This window comes from Triticum urartu, chromosome 2A (genome assembly GCF_056163025.1).
Source record: "Triticum urartu cultivar PI428250 chromosome 2A, HENAU_Tu73, whole genome shotgun sequence".
In the NCBI taxonomy this organism is placed as follows: Eukaryota; Viridiplantae; Streptophyta; class Magnoliopsida; order Poales; family Poaceae; genus Triticum; species Triticum urartu.
Window position 1 is genome coordinate 144,148,502 of NC_141874.1, and position 17,318 is coordinate 144,165,819.

At 47.9% G+C, this 17,318-nt stretch overlaps 3 protein-coding genes across 3 annotated transcripts; all 3 read left to right on the plus strand.

Annotated features, from left to right (window-relative positions):
* Nucleotides 1-3,631: 3,631 nt before the first annotated feature.
* Nucleotides 3,632-4,313, plus strand: LOC147984311 (uncharacterized). The gene has a single exon (XM_087543480.1). It carries the CDS (start codon nucleotides 3,693-3,695, stop codon nucleotides 4,131-4,133), a length of 441 nt encoding a protein of 146 aa, XP_087399606.1. The 5' UTR covers nucleotides 3,632-3,692; the 3' UTR covers nucleotides 4,134-4,313.
* A 1,352-nt stretch (nucleotides 4,314-5,665) lies between these two features.
* On the plus strand, nucleotides 5,666-6,295 carry LOC125541271 (uncharacterized). The gene has a single exon (XM_048704725.2). It carries the CDS (start codon nucleotides 5,732-5,734, stop codon nucleotides 6,104-6,106), a length of 375 nt encoding a protein of 124 aa, XP_048560682.2. The 5' UTR covers nucleotides 5,666-5,731; the 3' UTR covers nucleotides 6,107-6,295.
* Nucleotides 6,296-15,874: 9,579 nt separating this feature from the next.
* On the plus strand, nucleotides 15,875-16,460 carry LOC147984312 (uncharacterized). Its single transcript, XM_087539733.1, has one exon. The coding sequence runs from the start codon at nucleotides 15,927-15,929 to the stop codon at nucleotides 16,236-16,238; it is 312 nt and encodes a 103-aa protein (XP_087395859.1). The 5' UTR covers nucleotides 15,875-15,926; the 3' UTR covers nucleotides 16,239-16,460.
* The last annotated feature ends 858 nt before the right edge of the window (nucleotides 16,461-17,318 follow it).

Here is a 17,318-nt window from a genome sequence, read left to right on the forward strand (position 1 = left end):
GGAGACGTCGTTCGGGTCCGCCATACCTCTACCCACCTCACTGCTTCTCGGGTGAAACCCTAACTGCGATGGGCGGCGACGGCGTTCTAGGCGATGTGTCCTTCCTGAAGGCATTGCGTGAGAGCGTTGTGATGGTGGGCACTGTTTGGGTTCGTTCGCAGGTGCAGATAGTGTGCCCCCTAGAAGGGCGCATCTGTTCTGGGGAAACCCTAGATCTGGGTTTCCCAAATCGGATGATGGAGAATGTGGTGCCGTTTTCCCTCCTGAGGGCATTGTTTTAGAGCAGAGGTTCACTTGAGGGGCTAATAGGTCGAGCGGTGTTGCGTCTACTGCATTGAAGACGGTGGGACACGACCGTGTGGAGCAGTCGAGTCTAGGCGTTAGACGCGGTTTGATGGACGCGTGGAGGCTGGTGGCATTGTCTAACGTCGTGGTGACGTCGGCGGCAGATGGGCATGACAAGATCTATGCAATGATCCCTCCTTAAGATGGGACGGCGGCGGTTCCTAGAGCGTGCGCATGCGGTGCACGTTGTGGGACGCCTAGACCGGTTGGTGCTCTCGGCGCGCCAAGCGAGCGGCTTATTGAGGCCACTAGATTAAGGTGTCCGTTGATACAGCTAGGACACATCTCTATCTATACTTGTAGGTGTAGCGATTTTGTTTGCCTTTATGGTGGCTTTGGTTTGATCTTTGTATTTATTTCATCACACTCGACTCTGTTGAATAATTTAATAAAGATGGTTGCATGCATCATTTGATGCAGAGGCCGGGGATAATTCTCCTTTTGGAAAAAATAGCAGTAGAGAAAGAAATAGCTTTTCAATTCATATATTGATTCACGTTTCACATTTTGGTGCTGATTTTCTATTTTATCTCTCAGTTTTGCCTCTTGCGAGAACTGAGGAAGTATATTCATTGATTGGTTCTGTTTCATAACTGCACAAAATTTATTTCCTTTCCATCTCCATTTTTTGGGGAGAATTTTTGTAATCTCTTCAACTGATTATTAGTGGTGGTTTAGCAAACCTGGTAAACATAGAATACACTATGTACCTTGTTCAGATTAGCTCATATGTTTTTCTTCTAACAAAAGGGCTAGCACCTATTATTCAGTTCTCTTCACATTCAAGCTGAATAGTTGTTTCATTTGGTGCCATCATCGTTTGATGGGAATGTGATGTTGCTTTTTTTAAGGTCATGGGGGATTATGGGAATGTGATGCCACCTGAATCATTTTCCATTTTTATTTGATGATCAGAGACGTAACAGAGTCCAGGAGATTATGGGGAAGGTACAAGTGCGTGCGAGAGAGAGAGAGAGAGAGGGAGGTACAGATCCAGGGGATTATGGGGAATGTGATGTTGTAGCATCCATGAACAGCTTAAGATTCTATTAATCTCATTAATTTCCTCATTTGTTCTATTTTCTCAAATCATTTTGTAAACGTACTATTAATGATTTGGTCCTGCTGCTATGGCCTCTGGCCTCTGTAGACTCCCACAATGAGAAGCTATCTTTTTTTTTACTTGAGCATTGCTGATGATATAGGTACTTGCTTGTGTTATAAGATTTTTTGGATCCTTGGTAGGGCTGGGCATTCGGTTAGACCGAACCGTTCGGTTCGGTTTCTCGGTTTACTACTAATATCGGTTCTCACAAAATGGTGACCGATCGGTCTTCTAAATTGCTGCTAACCGATGATTCGGTGCACCGATGTTTCGGTTCGGTACTCGGTTACTGACCGAATACACCGATCACAAAGTAAGCAAACATGCATGGGAGGAAGACATGCACCAGCGTTGATGGAAACAAAAACTTATCAACAAAAAAAAATCAGAAATACACATCTGATAGAAGGGATGGGAGAGATGCAATTGCAGTAACATCTCTGGAGACAGGTTAGCCGGCCACTCGCTCGCAAAGATGAGATCGGGCGGTCTGTAGATGCAGGTCGTCAGGCGTGATGTTGGCCGGCCGGGATAGAGAGCCGGTGGAGATTTGAGGTGGAGGGAGGAAGAGGGCGAAGATGCACGGCGCTAGTCGTCGGGATCAAGCAGGAGCGGTGGTGGCGACGAGCATCACCTCGACCTCGTCGTCTGGCTGGCGGCTGGCGGCTAGGAGCCTAGGACTCAAGGCTCAAGGGCTAGCCACGTGAAGGTCTACATTTTTCTAGAGAAAACGTGAAGGCCCTTGATGGACACGTGTGCATGATAAATGGACTAGTGGGCTGTGGGCCTGATACGTGGAGATTGCCTCTTCCTGATTTTTCTCGGTTGCTCGGTACTTTCGGGTATGCGTTGGTTACAACCGAACTAGCCGAATCAATTTCGGTTTTCTACAACTGCTGACCGAATTTAGCATCATTTTTTTCGGTTCAGGTCTATTCGGCTCCGGTCCCGGTTCTTTTGGTTTGGTTCTTCGGTTTTCGGTTTAAATGCCCACCCCTAATCCTTGGACACAACATTTGGTCTTCACAGCTGACCTAACAGCTATATGTTATTGTACCGTCATACCTACCCTCAGAGGCGGAGGACGAAAAAAATTTAAGGTGTAGCGAAGTCTCAAGCAAAGAATTTTTTTGATGCAAACCAAAAGAGGCAATACACACTAACAATGCACACTACAAACGAATAGACAAATACAATGAAAATTTAGACATATTTCAAATTTTCAATAGAAAAACAACCTAAAACATACCGGTAATGAAGCTTTCAGTGGCGTCTAGAAGACACAGGAAATGGTAGTGCCCTACCCTCCTTCTGAAAATCTTCCTTAATTTTACCAAGATGAATACTTTTGAAGATCCCTCGCTCAATGTAATCACCATTAAGTCATTAAGACATCCATCAGACATCTTGCTACGCAATTCAGTCTTAATGATTTTCATTGATGAGAAGGCCCTTTTAACTGTTGCTGTTGCACCCAGTAGACAGTAGTAGCAATTGTGACTAGTTGGCCGAATTGGCCCCATTCATATATAAGTAAACATAACATCATCTCTAATGTTGGGGGAAAATCTGTCGCTGTTGCCGCCCTCACCCTCAGCCGCCGCTCGCTGGGCAGTGCGCCCTGCGCGGCAGCGCCCACCCGCCCGCTTGCTCGACGCTGCCGGTCCGCATCCTCCTGGCCAGCCGACGCCGCCGCGATAGGTTTGGGAGTGTCGAGTGGGGCGTGTGCGTCCTCTCGCGAGAGGTACGGTGCCGTTCGTTGTGTTGGGCGCTGGCTCAACCGCTCTTGGCCCAACTGCCTCAATGGCCCATTAATTAGTCCCGAACGGGCCTTTTCTCAGCATCTTTAGCGATTTTCCTAGCGACTCTAATTAGCGTAGCCAGCGAATTAGCTTAGCCAGCGTCCGGCAAGACTGAGATGCATACATATAAAAAATGTTTTGCACCCAATTAAGGTATGGCAGACGCCATACCTTGCCCACCGGGGGCCTCCGCCACTGCCTACCCTGGACATGGTATCACTACAATCTAAACAGTCAAACGTTGAGCAGAAATAGACTCCAAGACAAAGTGCATATATACAAGTAGATGACCTAACTTGTTGCAAAGCTTCGGACTCTCTGCGCATGCTGCCTTCTGTACCCTATAAGTAGCAAGTAGGAGCTGCTATCTCTCACGCACTCGAACCGCACTGCTCACTGCCCAGGCTAGCCAGTGCTGCAGCTGCACACGTCGAGCAATTATGGATTTGAAATACTCCGCCATTTTCCTCCTCGGTCTTCTTTTCTCATGCGTTGCCATGAGCGGGGCTGCCAGAATCCTAGAGGATACCGTTCCGTCCAAGGAGAAGCACCAGCCCGAGGTGCCATCGCTTCCCAAGATGGAGCTGCCACCGTTCCCAGAAGTGCACCTGCCACCTAATCCTGAGCTACCCAAGGTGGAGCTTCCGCCGGTCCCTGAGGTGCACCTGCCACCCAAACCGGAGATGCCCAAGGTGGAGCTGCCGCTTTTCCCGGAGGTACACATGCCACCCAAGCCGGAGTTGCCCAAGGTGGAGCTGCCAGCGTTCCCAGAGGTGCACCTGCCACCCAAGCCGGAGATGCCGAAGGTGGAGTTGCCGCCGATGCCCGAGATGCCCACTGTTCCCGAGATCCACTTCTTGGAGCCGAAGGTCAAGCCATGAGAACCACCCTTACCAACATTGTTATTTCGTTCTTCCTCGCTCGTACGTGTACCTGTTGCTGTGTTGTGTCGATGATCTGATTGTTTAGTTGTTGTTTCCAGCGAGTGTTGTGAGTGATGTGCTAATATATTGGTATATATACGAGAAATATACTTTCGCACCCTTTGGTCATAAGAGCATTTCAAAAGCATGTGTGCTTTTAAGTTTTCACCGTAAGCTTCGTTTTCACCTATCCATTTTCCATCGATGAAACATAAAATTATATAAATACATTTTCTCTTCAACCTTAAGTCGTCCTAGCTTTAGTACCTGATTTTAGGACCCATAAATTGTAGTCATTATGTTTGCGTCAACGGTCTGAACACTAGTGATCCAGAGGGTGTCTCTAGGGTGTCACTAGAGCGGCTAACTAGTGCATGCATGACTACTATCGAGCGAGCGGATGTGGCAGAGATCCGGGTGTCATGTGTCAACATAGACAACGTTGATGAGGGGTGTCAGACAACTTTCATTTTACTTTCATCCGAACGTGTTCACTTCAGTGGGCAAATACTTTCAAATTGTTCTATAGGATGAAACTGACATGTCGACCACAAATGTTCAAAAGGAAATAATAATGCAACAACCAAACCAACGCATTACGAGTGTCCAACTCTACAAAATATTGACTGAGACGCCAGGTACCGTGAACACATCACTAGTTAAGCGATCAAGCAAGCAAACTATAACCAGGGTTTGAAGCTCAAAAAAGTTATAGGGACAAATAGGCAACGACCAACTTTAGGACCTCTAGGTGGTAGTGCGGACCAAACTTGCTTTGGATCAAATATTGAACTCAAATATTTGGATTTTCTTTTTTGTTAATTCTCATATGAGAATCAGAGAAGTCTCATCTAACTCCTACACTATTTTTTCCTGCAAAAAGAAAACTCTACACTAATTGATTAACCAAACAAAAAATAAAAGAAAAAAAATCCATGAATCTCCATGTAAAATCCAACAATGTGGGAGTTAGATGAAACATATTATATTTCATCTAGACAAGATGTAGATTTAACTTTTCACTACCTCGACTAATTGTATCACATGTAGGAAAAATATGATGACCGAACATTTACGTGCTAGTATTATAGCATAAGCACTCAGAGCCCCGCCGATCGTCAAGCTCGGATGAGGGAGAACAAAGAAAAGGAAAGAGTCTGGTTGACAGCCGCAACGACCATTGCTAATGTACGTGCTTGTATTCTCTGCGATCTGATGATCTCTCCTTGACAAGGCATTTTGATCGTCTTAGTAGTTGGCCTAATTAGCGGTTGTTTATGATCGCTAGGTCATCATCCTCAACTGCAGCCGTACAGCCCGAGAGAACTATCTCAGCCCCTCTTCACCCAAATCCTAAGCAACTTTGACTAGAAGTTAAAGTGCACAGATGAACCTGGAAGTGCACACCAGTAGTTGACCAACTTTGTTGCAAAGCCTCACATTGTGTGCATTGTTGAACTCTATAAATAGAACATGAGACATGTTATCTCTCCCACATCAAAATTGCACCACGAGAGCTAGCTAGAAGCCTAGAACAACCATAAGCGTCCAGCAAAATGGCTTCGAGAAACACCGTTGTATTCCTCCTTGGACTGTTCCTCTCGTCCGTCGCCATGAGCAGCGCAGCAAGAATGCTAGAGGAGGAGATGGCTCCGTCCAAAGGTGAGGAGCACCAGCCCGAGCTGCCAACGCTGCCCAAGGTCGAGCTGCCGCCATTCCCGGAGGTGCACCTGCCACCTAAGCCTGAGTTGCCCAAGGTAGAGCTGCCGGCATTCCCGGAGGTGCACCTGCCACCCAAGCCCGAGCTCCCAACTTTCCCTGAGGTGCACCTTCCAGCCAAGCCTGAGCTTCCCAAGGTGGAGCTACCACTAAAACCCGAGATGCCTACCATCCCCGAGTTCCACTTTCCTGAGCCGGAGGCTAAGCCATGAAGACTGCCTTCACTTGTCTTCTCTTTGTTCGCGCTCCTACACATGTATCGGTTGGTCGTGCTGTGTCTTCGTGTGATTTCTGGCGAGTCTTTGTATGATGTGAAGTGCTTATCTATGGCGTCTATTTGTGGATGGAATGTACATGTGCAAATGTTTGTTTATGAAAAATAGAAGTGTTGGTCTTATTTATTTCCCTTTTCTCTTAAAAACATTTGAAAATCTTATATCATACTATTTATTATAAATAATTCTCACCGACAGATTGCTTTTCGCTTCATATTCTTTCACCCACAAACCATCACACGCACTACTAACCCTAAAATGCAATATTTGCAGCGCATGCAATGCCTTTGAGTTTACGGTCGGCATGCTTAAATACCTTGCAAAGTAAGCAGGATTGGGGACTATCCTGAAACTCCTAGCAATCATATAAACGACCTACATGGCCACAAAGGCCTCGGTCCTACCACAAACTCAATGACTGTGGAGCACAATCCATCTATTGATCAATATACAAGCTAATATAAAGTGTGCAATATTCCAAAACAACACCTTGAAAATGGAATTGTTCTTGGCACGTCAATGTTGGATGATCCAAGCAAATGCGAACAGGGGACAATCACCCCCGAAGCGAAACTTCAAGCCAACACCTTTAGTAAAAAAAATGGCATGCGGGCGTCGGCGTTGCCTGGTCTAGCCAATGGTGAATCATGGTTTTCACTAGGATGGTTTACAACCTGCATGTCAATTGCCAATATCACCGTCCAGGCTACTAGCCTGCTCCCATAGAATTAGGCAACGGCCAAAGAAGATTTCGCCGGTAGACATGCCCACCACAACGTCACCTAGAAGCCTTCGTCACCGTATGTGCCACACAGACGTCATGGCCTGCTTGATCCTAGTTCCTCTGTGGCCGAGCCACATCCGGCCAGCTGCCACAAGCGATGCCCGTCGACCTGCAAATTCGCGGTTCCACGCACATCTAACCACCACGGCCGTGCCATCACGCCATCGATCCTGTGTTGCATTGCAAGCCTAGAGAGCCCGCCGCCGCACCTTCATTATAGCTGGTAACGCAACAATCCCTCTAACACCTTTGAACACCGCACCTCAACTACTATGCCTCCATGCCGGCGGGTCGCTGCAATCGGACCCTCATCCGTGTGCAGCCGAGCAGTCTTGAGCCACTCCATGCTTAGAGAGGGAAAAACAGCCCTATAATTGCCAACACCATGTGGGCTTTGCTCACCCTTCGACACTGATGAGGTACAGATGGAGCGAGATGGGGAGGTGAAGGACGGTGACTAGGGTTTCTTCTGGGTTGCCCGTGGTGAGAGCAACACGAGTTATCTAATGTTGCTATGGTAGCATGACCAGGAGTCACCCGCCTTTAGAACTAGATACTTCACCATTTTTATTTTTATTTTGTTTTTATTTCTAGGAATGCTTCACAAAATGTTAAGTACGTTCTACAACACACACATTTACGTTTAACAATTAGTGGTAATGGCCGGTAACCAAGAAGCAAGCAGTCACATTATTGACAATGACGTCAATGTGCTACCTTGACGAGGCCTTTCATGTAGTATTGTATGTGGGGTATTTTATGTGTACCACTTAGAGGTTTGTGATAGTTTTCGCTCAGTTTTTCGTTAATTAATTAAGCAATTCTCCTTTTCTTAATGAATCGAAACAGGGAAAAGAAACACTGTACGCAGTCACCTCTGGGAAATGCAACACGTACGGCTGTTAATTTCCAGTGCATCGTTCTTAGCTCTATAGTAACTCGTTTTGGGGTCAAAGGTCATGTTGGCACTTGCGTGCTCTTCCACGAGCTGGAGTTCCTTGGAGAAACCATTTCATCTGAACAGTCGGCCTAATCACAACTACTGGTCCTGAGAAGAAATCTTTCGTCTAGCGGACTATGCGGGGCAGGCGTCTGACCCTGGCACCCCCGCCGGCGACGGAGGTCTCGTCTGGTTCGAGGTTCTCTTGCCTGGGATCGGAAATTGAGTCCTCCGACGAGGAGGATGCGCAGGCTGTCGGCGTGCAGCTAGCACTAGAAGTGCTTCGGGAGGATGCTGGATGTGGGAAGTGGACCACGGTGGATCGCCGGAAGAAGAAAACGGAGGCGGAATTGGTCCAGGAGTTCTGGAATGATGCGGGCTTCCCGACGCCGGCGTCTCGCTTCTGGGAGCATCGGTCGCCGGTGTCGCCAAGGGAGTCTTTGATTGCTGATGGATCGGGGATCGACGACGCAGAGGGATCGGAGATCGCAGGTTCGAGGTCGCCGTCGGGATCGGTGGCCCCGGAGTTTGTGGGCCGCAAGCCTGTGTTGACGCCGGCCGGTTTGAGGATGACCCGGCCGCCGCGTATGGGGGCTTGGCGAGGACCCCTGTCGTCGCGCGTCGGGTGACGCCTCCACCGGTGCTGGGGCAGTTCTTGGACGCGGCCAGGCGGAGCCCCACCTCGGCAAATCGGCAGTGTACGCCGGCGACGGAAACTTCGCCGGGATCTGAGGTCGTTCGGGAGCCGGGTTCGGGGCCGAGATCACCGGGAATTGAAACTCATGTGGCCTCGGGCTTTGGGCCCATGCATGCAATGACGGAGACGAGCCAGGCAGTGTTTTCCTGGGCCTTTCTGAAGCCGCGTATGCGGGCGATCTGGGCAGGTTTCCCTAATCAGCAGACCGCGATCACAGCAACTCCATCGCTCAATTCATCGTCGCCCTCGTCCGCCGCCGAACCTCTGCACACCGCACAGTCGCCGACTCCAACTCCAGCTCCACCCCCAAGCGCCGGGGTCGTTGCCCGCTCCTACGCGGCGGTCGCGGCGACGCTCCAGCGCCCCATGGCGGGCGTTCCTCCGACGGCGCGTGGCGCCGTAGCCTCGGGAGGGCCAAACCCTCGTGCCCCTCTGATCGTGGGGCCGACTCCCGCTCCTTCGTGTCCTCCGGCTCAGGCGCCGGGATACTCCGGTCCTCCACATCAGCAGCGGGGTTCGGCACCGGTGTACAGCTATGGCCCACCACTACAGCAGCCCCCTGGATACGGCCAGGGAGGGCAATACGCCTTGACATACGGTACAGTCGTCGCCGGAGGGCAACCGTCCATGTACGAGGTTCCGCCAACCGGGGTATCCGCCCCTCCGCTATTCCATTCCGGTGGGGTTGTGGCTCAGCCGGCTCAAAAATGCAAAAAAAAAAGAAGAAGCCGCCTCAGCAGCAGCAACACCATGCTGGTGGAGATTTGCAACATGGTTTTCATCACCCCCCGCAGCATGTGCCAGTTCAACAACAATTTCAGCAGCAATCCATACCGCAGCAGCACATGCAATCATATCAGCACGGGCAATATCAACAGGTTGTGCAGAATACGCCACAGGGGTCTGCTACTCCCGATGTCACACCGTTGGCTGCTCCAGTGTCTGATGTGCAGGTGGATACGACGCCGAAGTACAAGGCTATAGAAAGGGGTACATTGCTGGAAGTGTGTGGTTGATACGCATGCAGCGAAGGATTGCACTGTGCAACACTACTGTTATATTTGTGACAAAATCGCTCATCCAACGCTGCAGTGTCCGGTTCTCAAACTCCCTAGACCCAATGCTTTTGTTTCGGGAGTTGGTGTTGAGGAGACGTACTTTGTCCAGTTGCCTGATTGCGTGGTGAAAGATCACTTAGCACCAACACAGTCTCCGATCGCCCGAGTTCAGGTTACCGGTTTAATGGTACCGTCTAGTATCTTTGAGAGCCAGATTGCCAGGAGATGCCCGGTACATGATCAATGGAAGTGGGAGGCTATTCAACACGGGCATGATGCATACCTTGTTAGCTTTCCGTCTTTCGAGGACTTGGACAGGGTGGATGGTATACAGATGATCGTCCCGTCTGTTAATTCTCAGATGAGCGTTACCGCATGGAGGTCTCAGGAGGTCCCACATAAGCTAGAGCTCCAGAAGATTTGGCTCCGTGTCGAGGGGGTTCCTCATACGGTGCGCCATTTTTGGGGCTTATGGGCTGTGGGTACTTTGATGGGCAAGACCTTGGACGTGGATCTTATTAGCCTGCGTCGCCGTGGAGTTGTTCGTATTCTCGTGGGTATGACTAACTCTCAGATTTTGTCAAAGGACAAGGACGACGCTGGGCCTTTTGTTGCTTCAGATGTGGTGGTTAAGCTCAAGGGCTACACGTTCACGTTCAGGAGGGAGCCGGCAGGATACATTCCAGACCCTGACTTTGTCCCGTTCATTTGGAGACGCAAGGGTGATGATGCTGACGATGATAGCGGCGCTAAGGAGAAGGATGACGAGATGGACACTTCGGAACACAATGGAAATCCGTCGAACCATCCGTCGTCTAGTTCAGCCCCGAAGGATAACACTCATGTGACTCAAGTTCAACGCCGGGAACTGTCGAGTGCTGGCTCTGGTGGTGCAACAAGAGGTGGTCCTATGCTTTGGGCGGTCACTCTGTTTAACTCTTCGCCGCAGACGCCAAGAGGCATGGAGCTTGTCGCGAATCTTAGAGTCAACTCCACTTTGAGTAGTTCTCTCGAAAGATCGCCGCGGGATCATACACAGGAGTCGTCCTCAACTTCTTCACCGTGTGCTTTGTTTGCATCGCAGCCGGCACCGCATTCTCAGCCGGCATCATCGCAGTCCACTGCCCTCCAGTCGGTGCAAGCCACCGGCGGCTTGGCGGGGCGCACGGAATCTTCTTCAGTGCACCTACAACCTGCTGCGAAGGTGGCGTCGCAGCCGCCGCCGCCGACGCGGACGGCGGCAGCCAAGCCGGCCGTCTTCAAGCCGGTGCAGGCCGCCGGAGGCATAGCGGGACATCCGATCACGCCTGTGGTGAGCCGGCAACCCATGGCTTTGGTTGAGGCAGACAAGCATGCAGCTCACGTAGAGCTAGACATGCATGCTTCTAGTGGGCTTGGACGTGAAGGTCGACCCCAGGGTGTGCAGCCATGCATAGTTGAACCTACGGCTGCTGCTCAGTCTCAGTCTGCTGCTCTTGGATCTCAGGTAGAGCCGGACGTGTTCGCCTCACCCATGCCTGCAGTCAGGCCATCTTTGGCAGCGGCGCCACGTGTACCGGTGGTCGAGATTGCCGGGGAGGGGGTTGCTACTCCACCCTCATCCCCTCCTCTGGCAGCAGTGCATGCGCGACATCCTTCACCGGGGGTGACATCCACACGCTGAAGTGGCCGTCATGCGGTGGCCGATGATGGAAGGACGGACACCGACGAGGACTCTTTGACCAAGGCTATGCGGCGTAAAGCTGTGCAGAACCTTGACAACCAAGGTACTTCGTCATCGCCCAAATCATTTTTATCTTTTTCTACTACATCCATTGTTGCTAAGTTAAATAATGTGGGTGTTAGTCTAGGAAATAATAAGAATGATATTTCTGTTTCCGCAAACTCTTTGAGACATTTGGAATATGACCGATTGAAGGTTACTCCACGAGTTTCTAGCAAATTTTTTATCTCACATCTAGATGAGGAGGAGCTGCATGCCACATCAGATGGTCAGCTACTCGCTCATGTAGTAGGGGAGGTTTCAGACGTGGGTTTGGAGGAACCCGGGCTTAGTTCATTGATTGAGCTTACAGCTTCCGGTCGTAAATCCAAGTCTGATCGGTCGAAAAAAGGTCGTAAACCCTCTAAAAGGGCGAAATTTTCTAAATCTCCTATTGTTTCTTCATGAATGGCATGTTCTTTAATAGCAGAGGTCTTGGTGACTTGGCTAAACATCTATTCATTGCGGAATGTAATAGGGAGTACAATTTAGATTTTTTGGCTTTATCTGAAACGGGAAGACGTGATTTCTCAGTAAGTCTGCTTAACCGCCTTTCTGGCGGGATAGATTATAACTGGATTTCACGACCACCTCGAGGTCGTTCTGGGGGCATTTTACTCGGCGTTAACACAGAGACTATGGATGTTTTGGCTAGTTCGGAAGGAGAGTTTCATATTAAACGCCATATCCGAAACAAAGCTGACAACTTCACATGGACCCTCGTTGCCGTGTATGGGGCATCCCAGGATGAACTCAAGGCCGTTTTTCTCCGTGAACTGGTTAATCTAGCGAAAGATAATCCCTACCCCATTCTTATTGGTGGGGATTTTAATTTGCTACGATTTCCAAGTGAGAAAAGCCGAGGTAGGTTTGATAATCACTGGCCTTTCCTTTTCAATGCTATCATAGACAGTCTAGATTTCCGAGAGGTTTCAATGATTGGAAGACAGTTCACTTGGGCGAACAGTCTTCCGGAGCCAACTTATGAGAAACTAGATCGCGTTTTAATGGATACTGACTGGGAATCCAAATTCCCTATGGTTTCTGTTCGCGCTCTTCCTCGTATAGAGGCTATCTCAGACCATGGACCCATCCTCTTAACCACTGGATCGCCACATCCACAACACCGACGCAAGTTCAAGTTTGAACTAGGTTGGTTGCATCGAGATGGATTCTATGAAATGGTCAAGGAGGTGTGGGATAAACCGGTTGTCGGGCCTACCCCAATACACAAATGGAACAACAAAATGCGTGCATTACGTAAGTTCCTTCATGGTTGGGCTAGGCACACTGCGGGTATCCTCAAAAAGGAGAAGCTTCGTCTTTCATCCATTATTGATGATTTAGAAGTTTTGGCAGAGATTAGAGCTCTCTCTGAACTCGAATTAGAGATCAAGAGTCAATCAAATGCCAAGTTAGCTCGCATGTTGCGCGAGGAGGAACTCAAGTGGTACCAACATTCGAACTCTCAGTTTATCCTCAAAGGTGATTCGAATACGCGATATTTCCATGGTGTGACCAATGGTAGACACCGGAAGAAACTTATTCATTCCCTACAACAGGAGGAGGGCATGATTGAAGGGCATGAGCAACTTAAGTCTTATATCACTAGTTATTATAAAAATCTATTCGGGACTCCTCAAGAAGGAAACTTCTCGATGGATGAGTCTCGGACAGATGACATCCCCCAGGTTTCTGATGCGGAAAATAGCCTTCTAACAGCTCCATTTTCTGAGGAGGAAGTTAGAAAGGTATTTTCCTAATGGAGCATAACAAAGCACCGGGTCCAGATGGTTTTCCTGCTGAGTTCTACCAGAACTTTTGGGAGGCTATCAAACATGATCTCCTACTCTTGTTTGGCTGCCTTCATGCTGGTCAACTAGAGTTGTTTCGCTTAAACTTCGGTGAAATTATTTTAATACCTAAGGTTAATGAGGCTGAAAGGATACAACAATATCGTCCAATATGCCTCCTTAATGTTAGCTTTAAAATCTTCACTAAGGTAGCGACTATTAGGCTCAATTCGGTTGCTGAACATGTGGTTCGTCCTTCTCAAACTGCTTTTATGCAAGGCAGGAACATCCTAGATGGGGTTGTTGTCCTTCACGAAACAGTTCATGAATTGCATCGAAAAAACTGAATGGGATGGTTCTTAAAATTGACTTTGAAAAGGCTTATGACAAAGTCAAGTGGTCTTTTCTTCAACAGACTCTCAGAATGAAAGGATTTTCTGCAGAGTGGCGCGCAATGATCCATAGTTTTGTGGCTGGAGGTAGTGTTGCCATTAAAGTCAATGATAACGTTGACAACTATTTCCAACCAAAGAAAGGATTGCGACAAGGTGACTCAATATCGGCCATGCTATTCAATATAGTGGCGGATATGTTAGCGGTCATGATTGAGCGTGCCAAGGTTGATGGCCAAATTGATGGGGTAGTGAATCATCTAGTGGATGGTGGCCTTTCTATCCTTCAATATGCCGATGATACGATTTTCTTTATGGATCATGACCTCGAGAAAGCAAGAAATCTGAAATTAATTTTATCAGCATTCGAGCAACTCTCAGGGCTTAAGATAAATTTCCATAAAAGTGAATTGTTTTGTTTTGGCGAGGCTCAAGACGAGGCCCATCTGTATGCCGACCTGTTCGGATGCGGGTTGGGCCAGTTTCCGATCACTTATTTGGGTATACCGATACATTATCGAAGACTCACAAATGCTGAATGGAAACACGTCGAGGAGAGACTACAAAAAAGGCTTAGCAGTTGGAAAGGTAAATTGCTATATCTGGGTGGGAGGTTGGTCCTCATAAATTCAGTACTAAGTAACATGGTACTGTATATGATTTCCTTCTTCCAATTGCCGAAAGGAGTTTTACATAGATTGGATTACTTCCGATCAAGATTCTTTTGGCAAGGAGATAGCGAGAGAAAGAAATATCGGCTGGCTAAATGGAGTGTGGTTTGCCGTCCCAAGGACCAAGGCGGGTTGGGAATTCATGACCTTGAGGTTAAGAATAGGGCCCTCCTTGGCAAATGGTTATTTAAGTTGTTGACCAAAGATGGTGTATGGTAAACCCTCCTTAGGAGAAAATACGTGGGTTCAAAGGCGATATCCCAGGTATACTGGAAGCCTGGGGACTCTCATTTTTGGGCGGGATTAATGGCAACGAAGAAATATTTCTTTCGCTATGGGTCCTTCTCAATTAAGAATGGCTCGGAAATTAGATTTTGGGAGGATAAGTGGTTAGGTAATGCTACTCTCCGGGAACAATATCCAGCTCTATACAATATTGTACGTCACAAGGGTGATACTATTGCCAAGGCTTTGGAATCATTTCCGCCCAATGTGACGTTCAGAAGGGATTTAATTGGACCTAGACTTCTATCGTGGAACATATTACTTCAACGATTATCCACGGTACAGTTGTCACAGGGGTCCGATTTATTTCGTTGGAACCTACATGGGAATGGGCAATTCTCAGTGGAGTCTATGTATAGAGCTTTGATCCAGTCTGACGTGCCAGTTGATAATAATAAAAAGATCTGAAAGATGAAGATACCTCTTAAGAATAAAATCTTTGCATGGTATCTTCGTCGCGGAGTCATTCTTACTAAAGATAACCTTATTAAGAGGAATTGGCATGGAAGTACGCAATGTGTATTTTGTCTGCATGATGAGACAATAAACATTTGTTTTTCCAATGTAAATTGGCTCGTTCTATATGGTCAGTCCTCCAAATAGCTTCTGGCTTGTACCCTCCTTGTAGTGTTGCTAATATATTTGGCAAATGGTTACATGGGATTGATCACAAGTTCAGAATTCTACTTAGGGTGGGAGCGCTTGCCGTGATTTGGTCGCTTTGGCTATGTAGAAATGATAAGATTTTTAACGATAAAAGTACTTCGCTTATGCAGGTTATCTACAGATGTACTGGCACGCTTCGTTTATGGTCCTCTCTACAACGAGTGGAGATTCGAGACCTGTTTACGGAGGTGTGTATACGATTGGAGGCTACGACGAGGGATACTTTTACCCAATATGGGTGGCAGCATGATCTTAGGATTGGGCCACCGACGGTTTAGGCGCTATACAAATATACATTTTTCTTTGTATTTTGCCTTCCTTTTTTATTTTATTTTTCGCTTGTCGTGAGGACATTATTGGCTGTGTGCATCTTAGTTATGCAGAGACCGGATGTTACTTAAACCTTTTAAGTAATAAAGCGCCCCTTCTCGAAAAACTACTCGTCCTACCTGCTCCCCTGGACATCCACGTTGCCCGCGGCCGCTCCTTTCTCACCCATGGCATCGAACTGAAGCTAGAAAAGGCACACCGATCGTCTAACCAAACCGACTACGTGCAGATGACCAACCTTGTTCCAAATCGCAGGACTCCCGGCAGAGCCACTACAACCCTACAAATACCACGCAACGTACGCCTGCTCAGTAAGTATCACACATATCTAGAGTTAACATACCGCTAGCTAGCTAGCTGCACGTAACAGAAGTCCACCATGGCCTCGAGGAACACCGCACTCGTGTTCCTCCTCGCGCTGCTCCTGTCGTGCGTCGCTATGAGCAGCGCGGCGAGGAGGCTGCAGGAGCACGAGACGGCTCCGCCCAGGGAAGAAGCGCCGTCCGCGCCACACCTGACCGTGCCGGGGCTGCCAGATTACAAGCTGCCGCCGATGCCCAAGTTCGAGCTCCCGCCGTTCCCAGAGATGCACCTGCCGCCGTTCCCGGGGACGCAGTGGAAGCCGGCGACGCGCACGCCCACCCTTACCGGGTTCTTCTTCCCGCAGCCGGAGCCGGAGGCCAATCCATGAGGACTTCTTCGTTGTGTCGTGCACGTATGAAGTGTTGTTCGTGTGCTTGTTTAGTTGAGGTATCAAACGAGAGTGTGCCGATCTGTACGGCCGACGTTATCCTGTGGAGTTCCTGCGACTCGTGACTTGTGAGTAATGCCATGATCTATGTCTACGTGCGTATGTGCCTAGACGGGATGTACATGTGCATTATATATGTATATACATCAGTAAGTATGTTTATATAGCTCTACAAGGGTGGGGTGTGCTGATAAATGCGTTGACAGATAAATTTCTCGTGTATCCTATTATCCTTGATGACCAAATGTAGAGCGACTGATGAGCAGCGCTAGGACGTTCCGTTTTCTTAGCAAATTTCGGCATTTTATTGATTAAGCAACATTACAAAATCCTTCCGGAATAGAATAAAAAAAAGAATTGTACATAGTTCATACAAGAGCTTTAGCTAAAATATTTTCGTCGGTTATGACATTTTTTTACTTTGTTTATTATTTTTTCAGCTCTGAGTGAGCTTGTTCTGAATCTTAGACATTTGGATACTTTGCTTAATAAATAAAGGGGCTGCACGCATCATTCTGCCGGGGTTAATCCTCCTTTTCTAAAAAAATGTGATTTCTTTTTCCAAAAAGGACAGTTTTATTCAGCCTCTGCATCATATTGACGATGCACAATCATGATTATTATAATTAAACGTAGCAAATATTCATAGTGTTATACAAAAAGCACGATGATAAGTAGGTGAATATTCGAGCCATCATGAGATTATACACGACTCAATCACATAAATTATTATTGGATCGCCATCGAAACCGAACGGATCATATTTGGCTATGTCCCATCAGTTGCACCAAAAAACTACATGAACACCCAGACCTCTACAAGAAGAAGGGAGGATGTAGCGTGTAAGAATCCATCCGGTAGCTCTCAAAATGAACCACGCTTTTTTCGAGCTCAGGCATGTTAAAGACAAAATCATTACAATTCCATATTACCCAAAGTAAAGTACAGACAACCCACATGTAATTGCCCTTAAGCTTAGGATGGACACTACCCAACTAGTTCTCGAACATATTAGATATG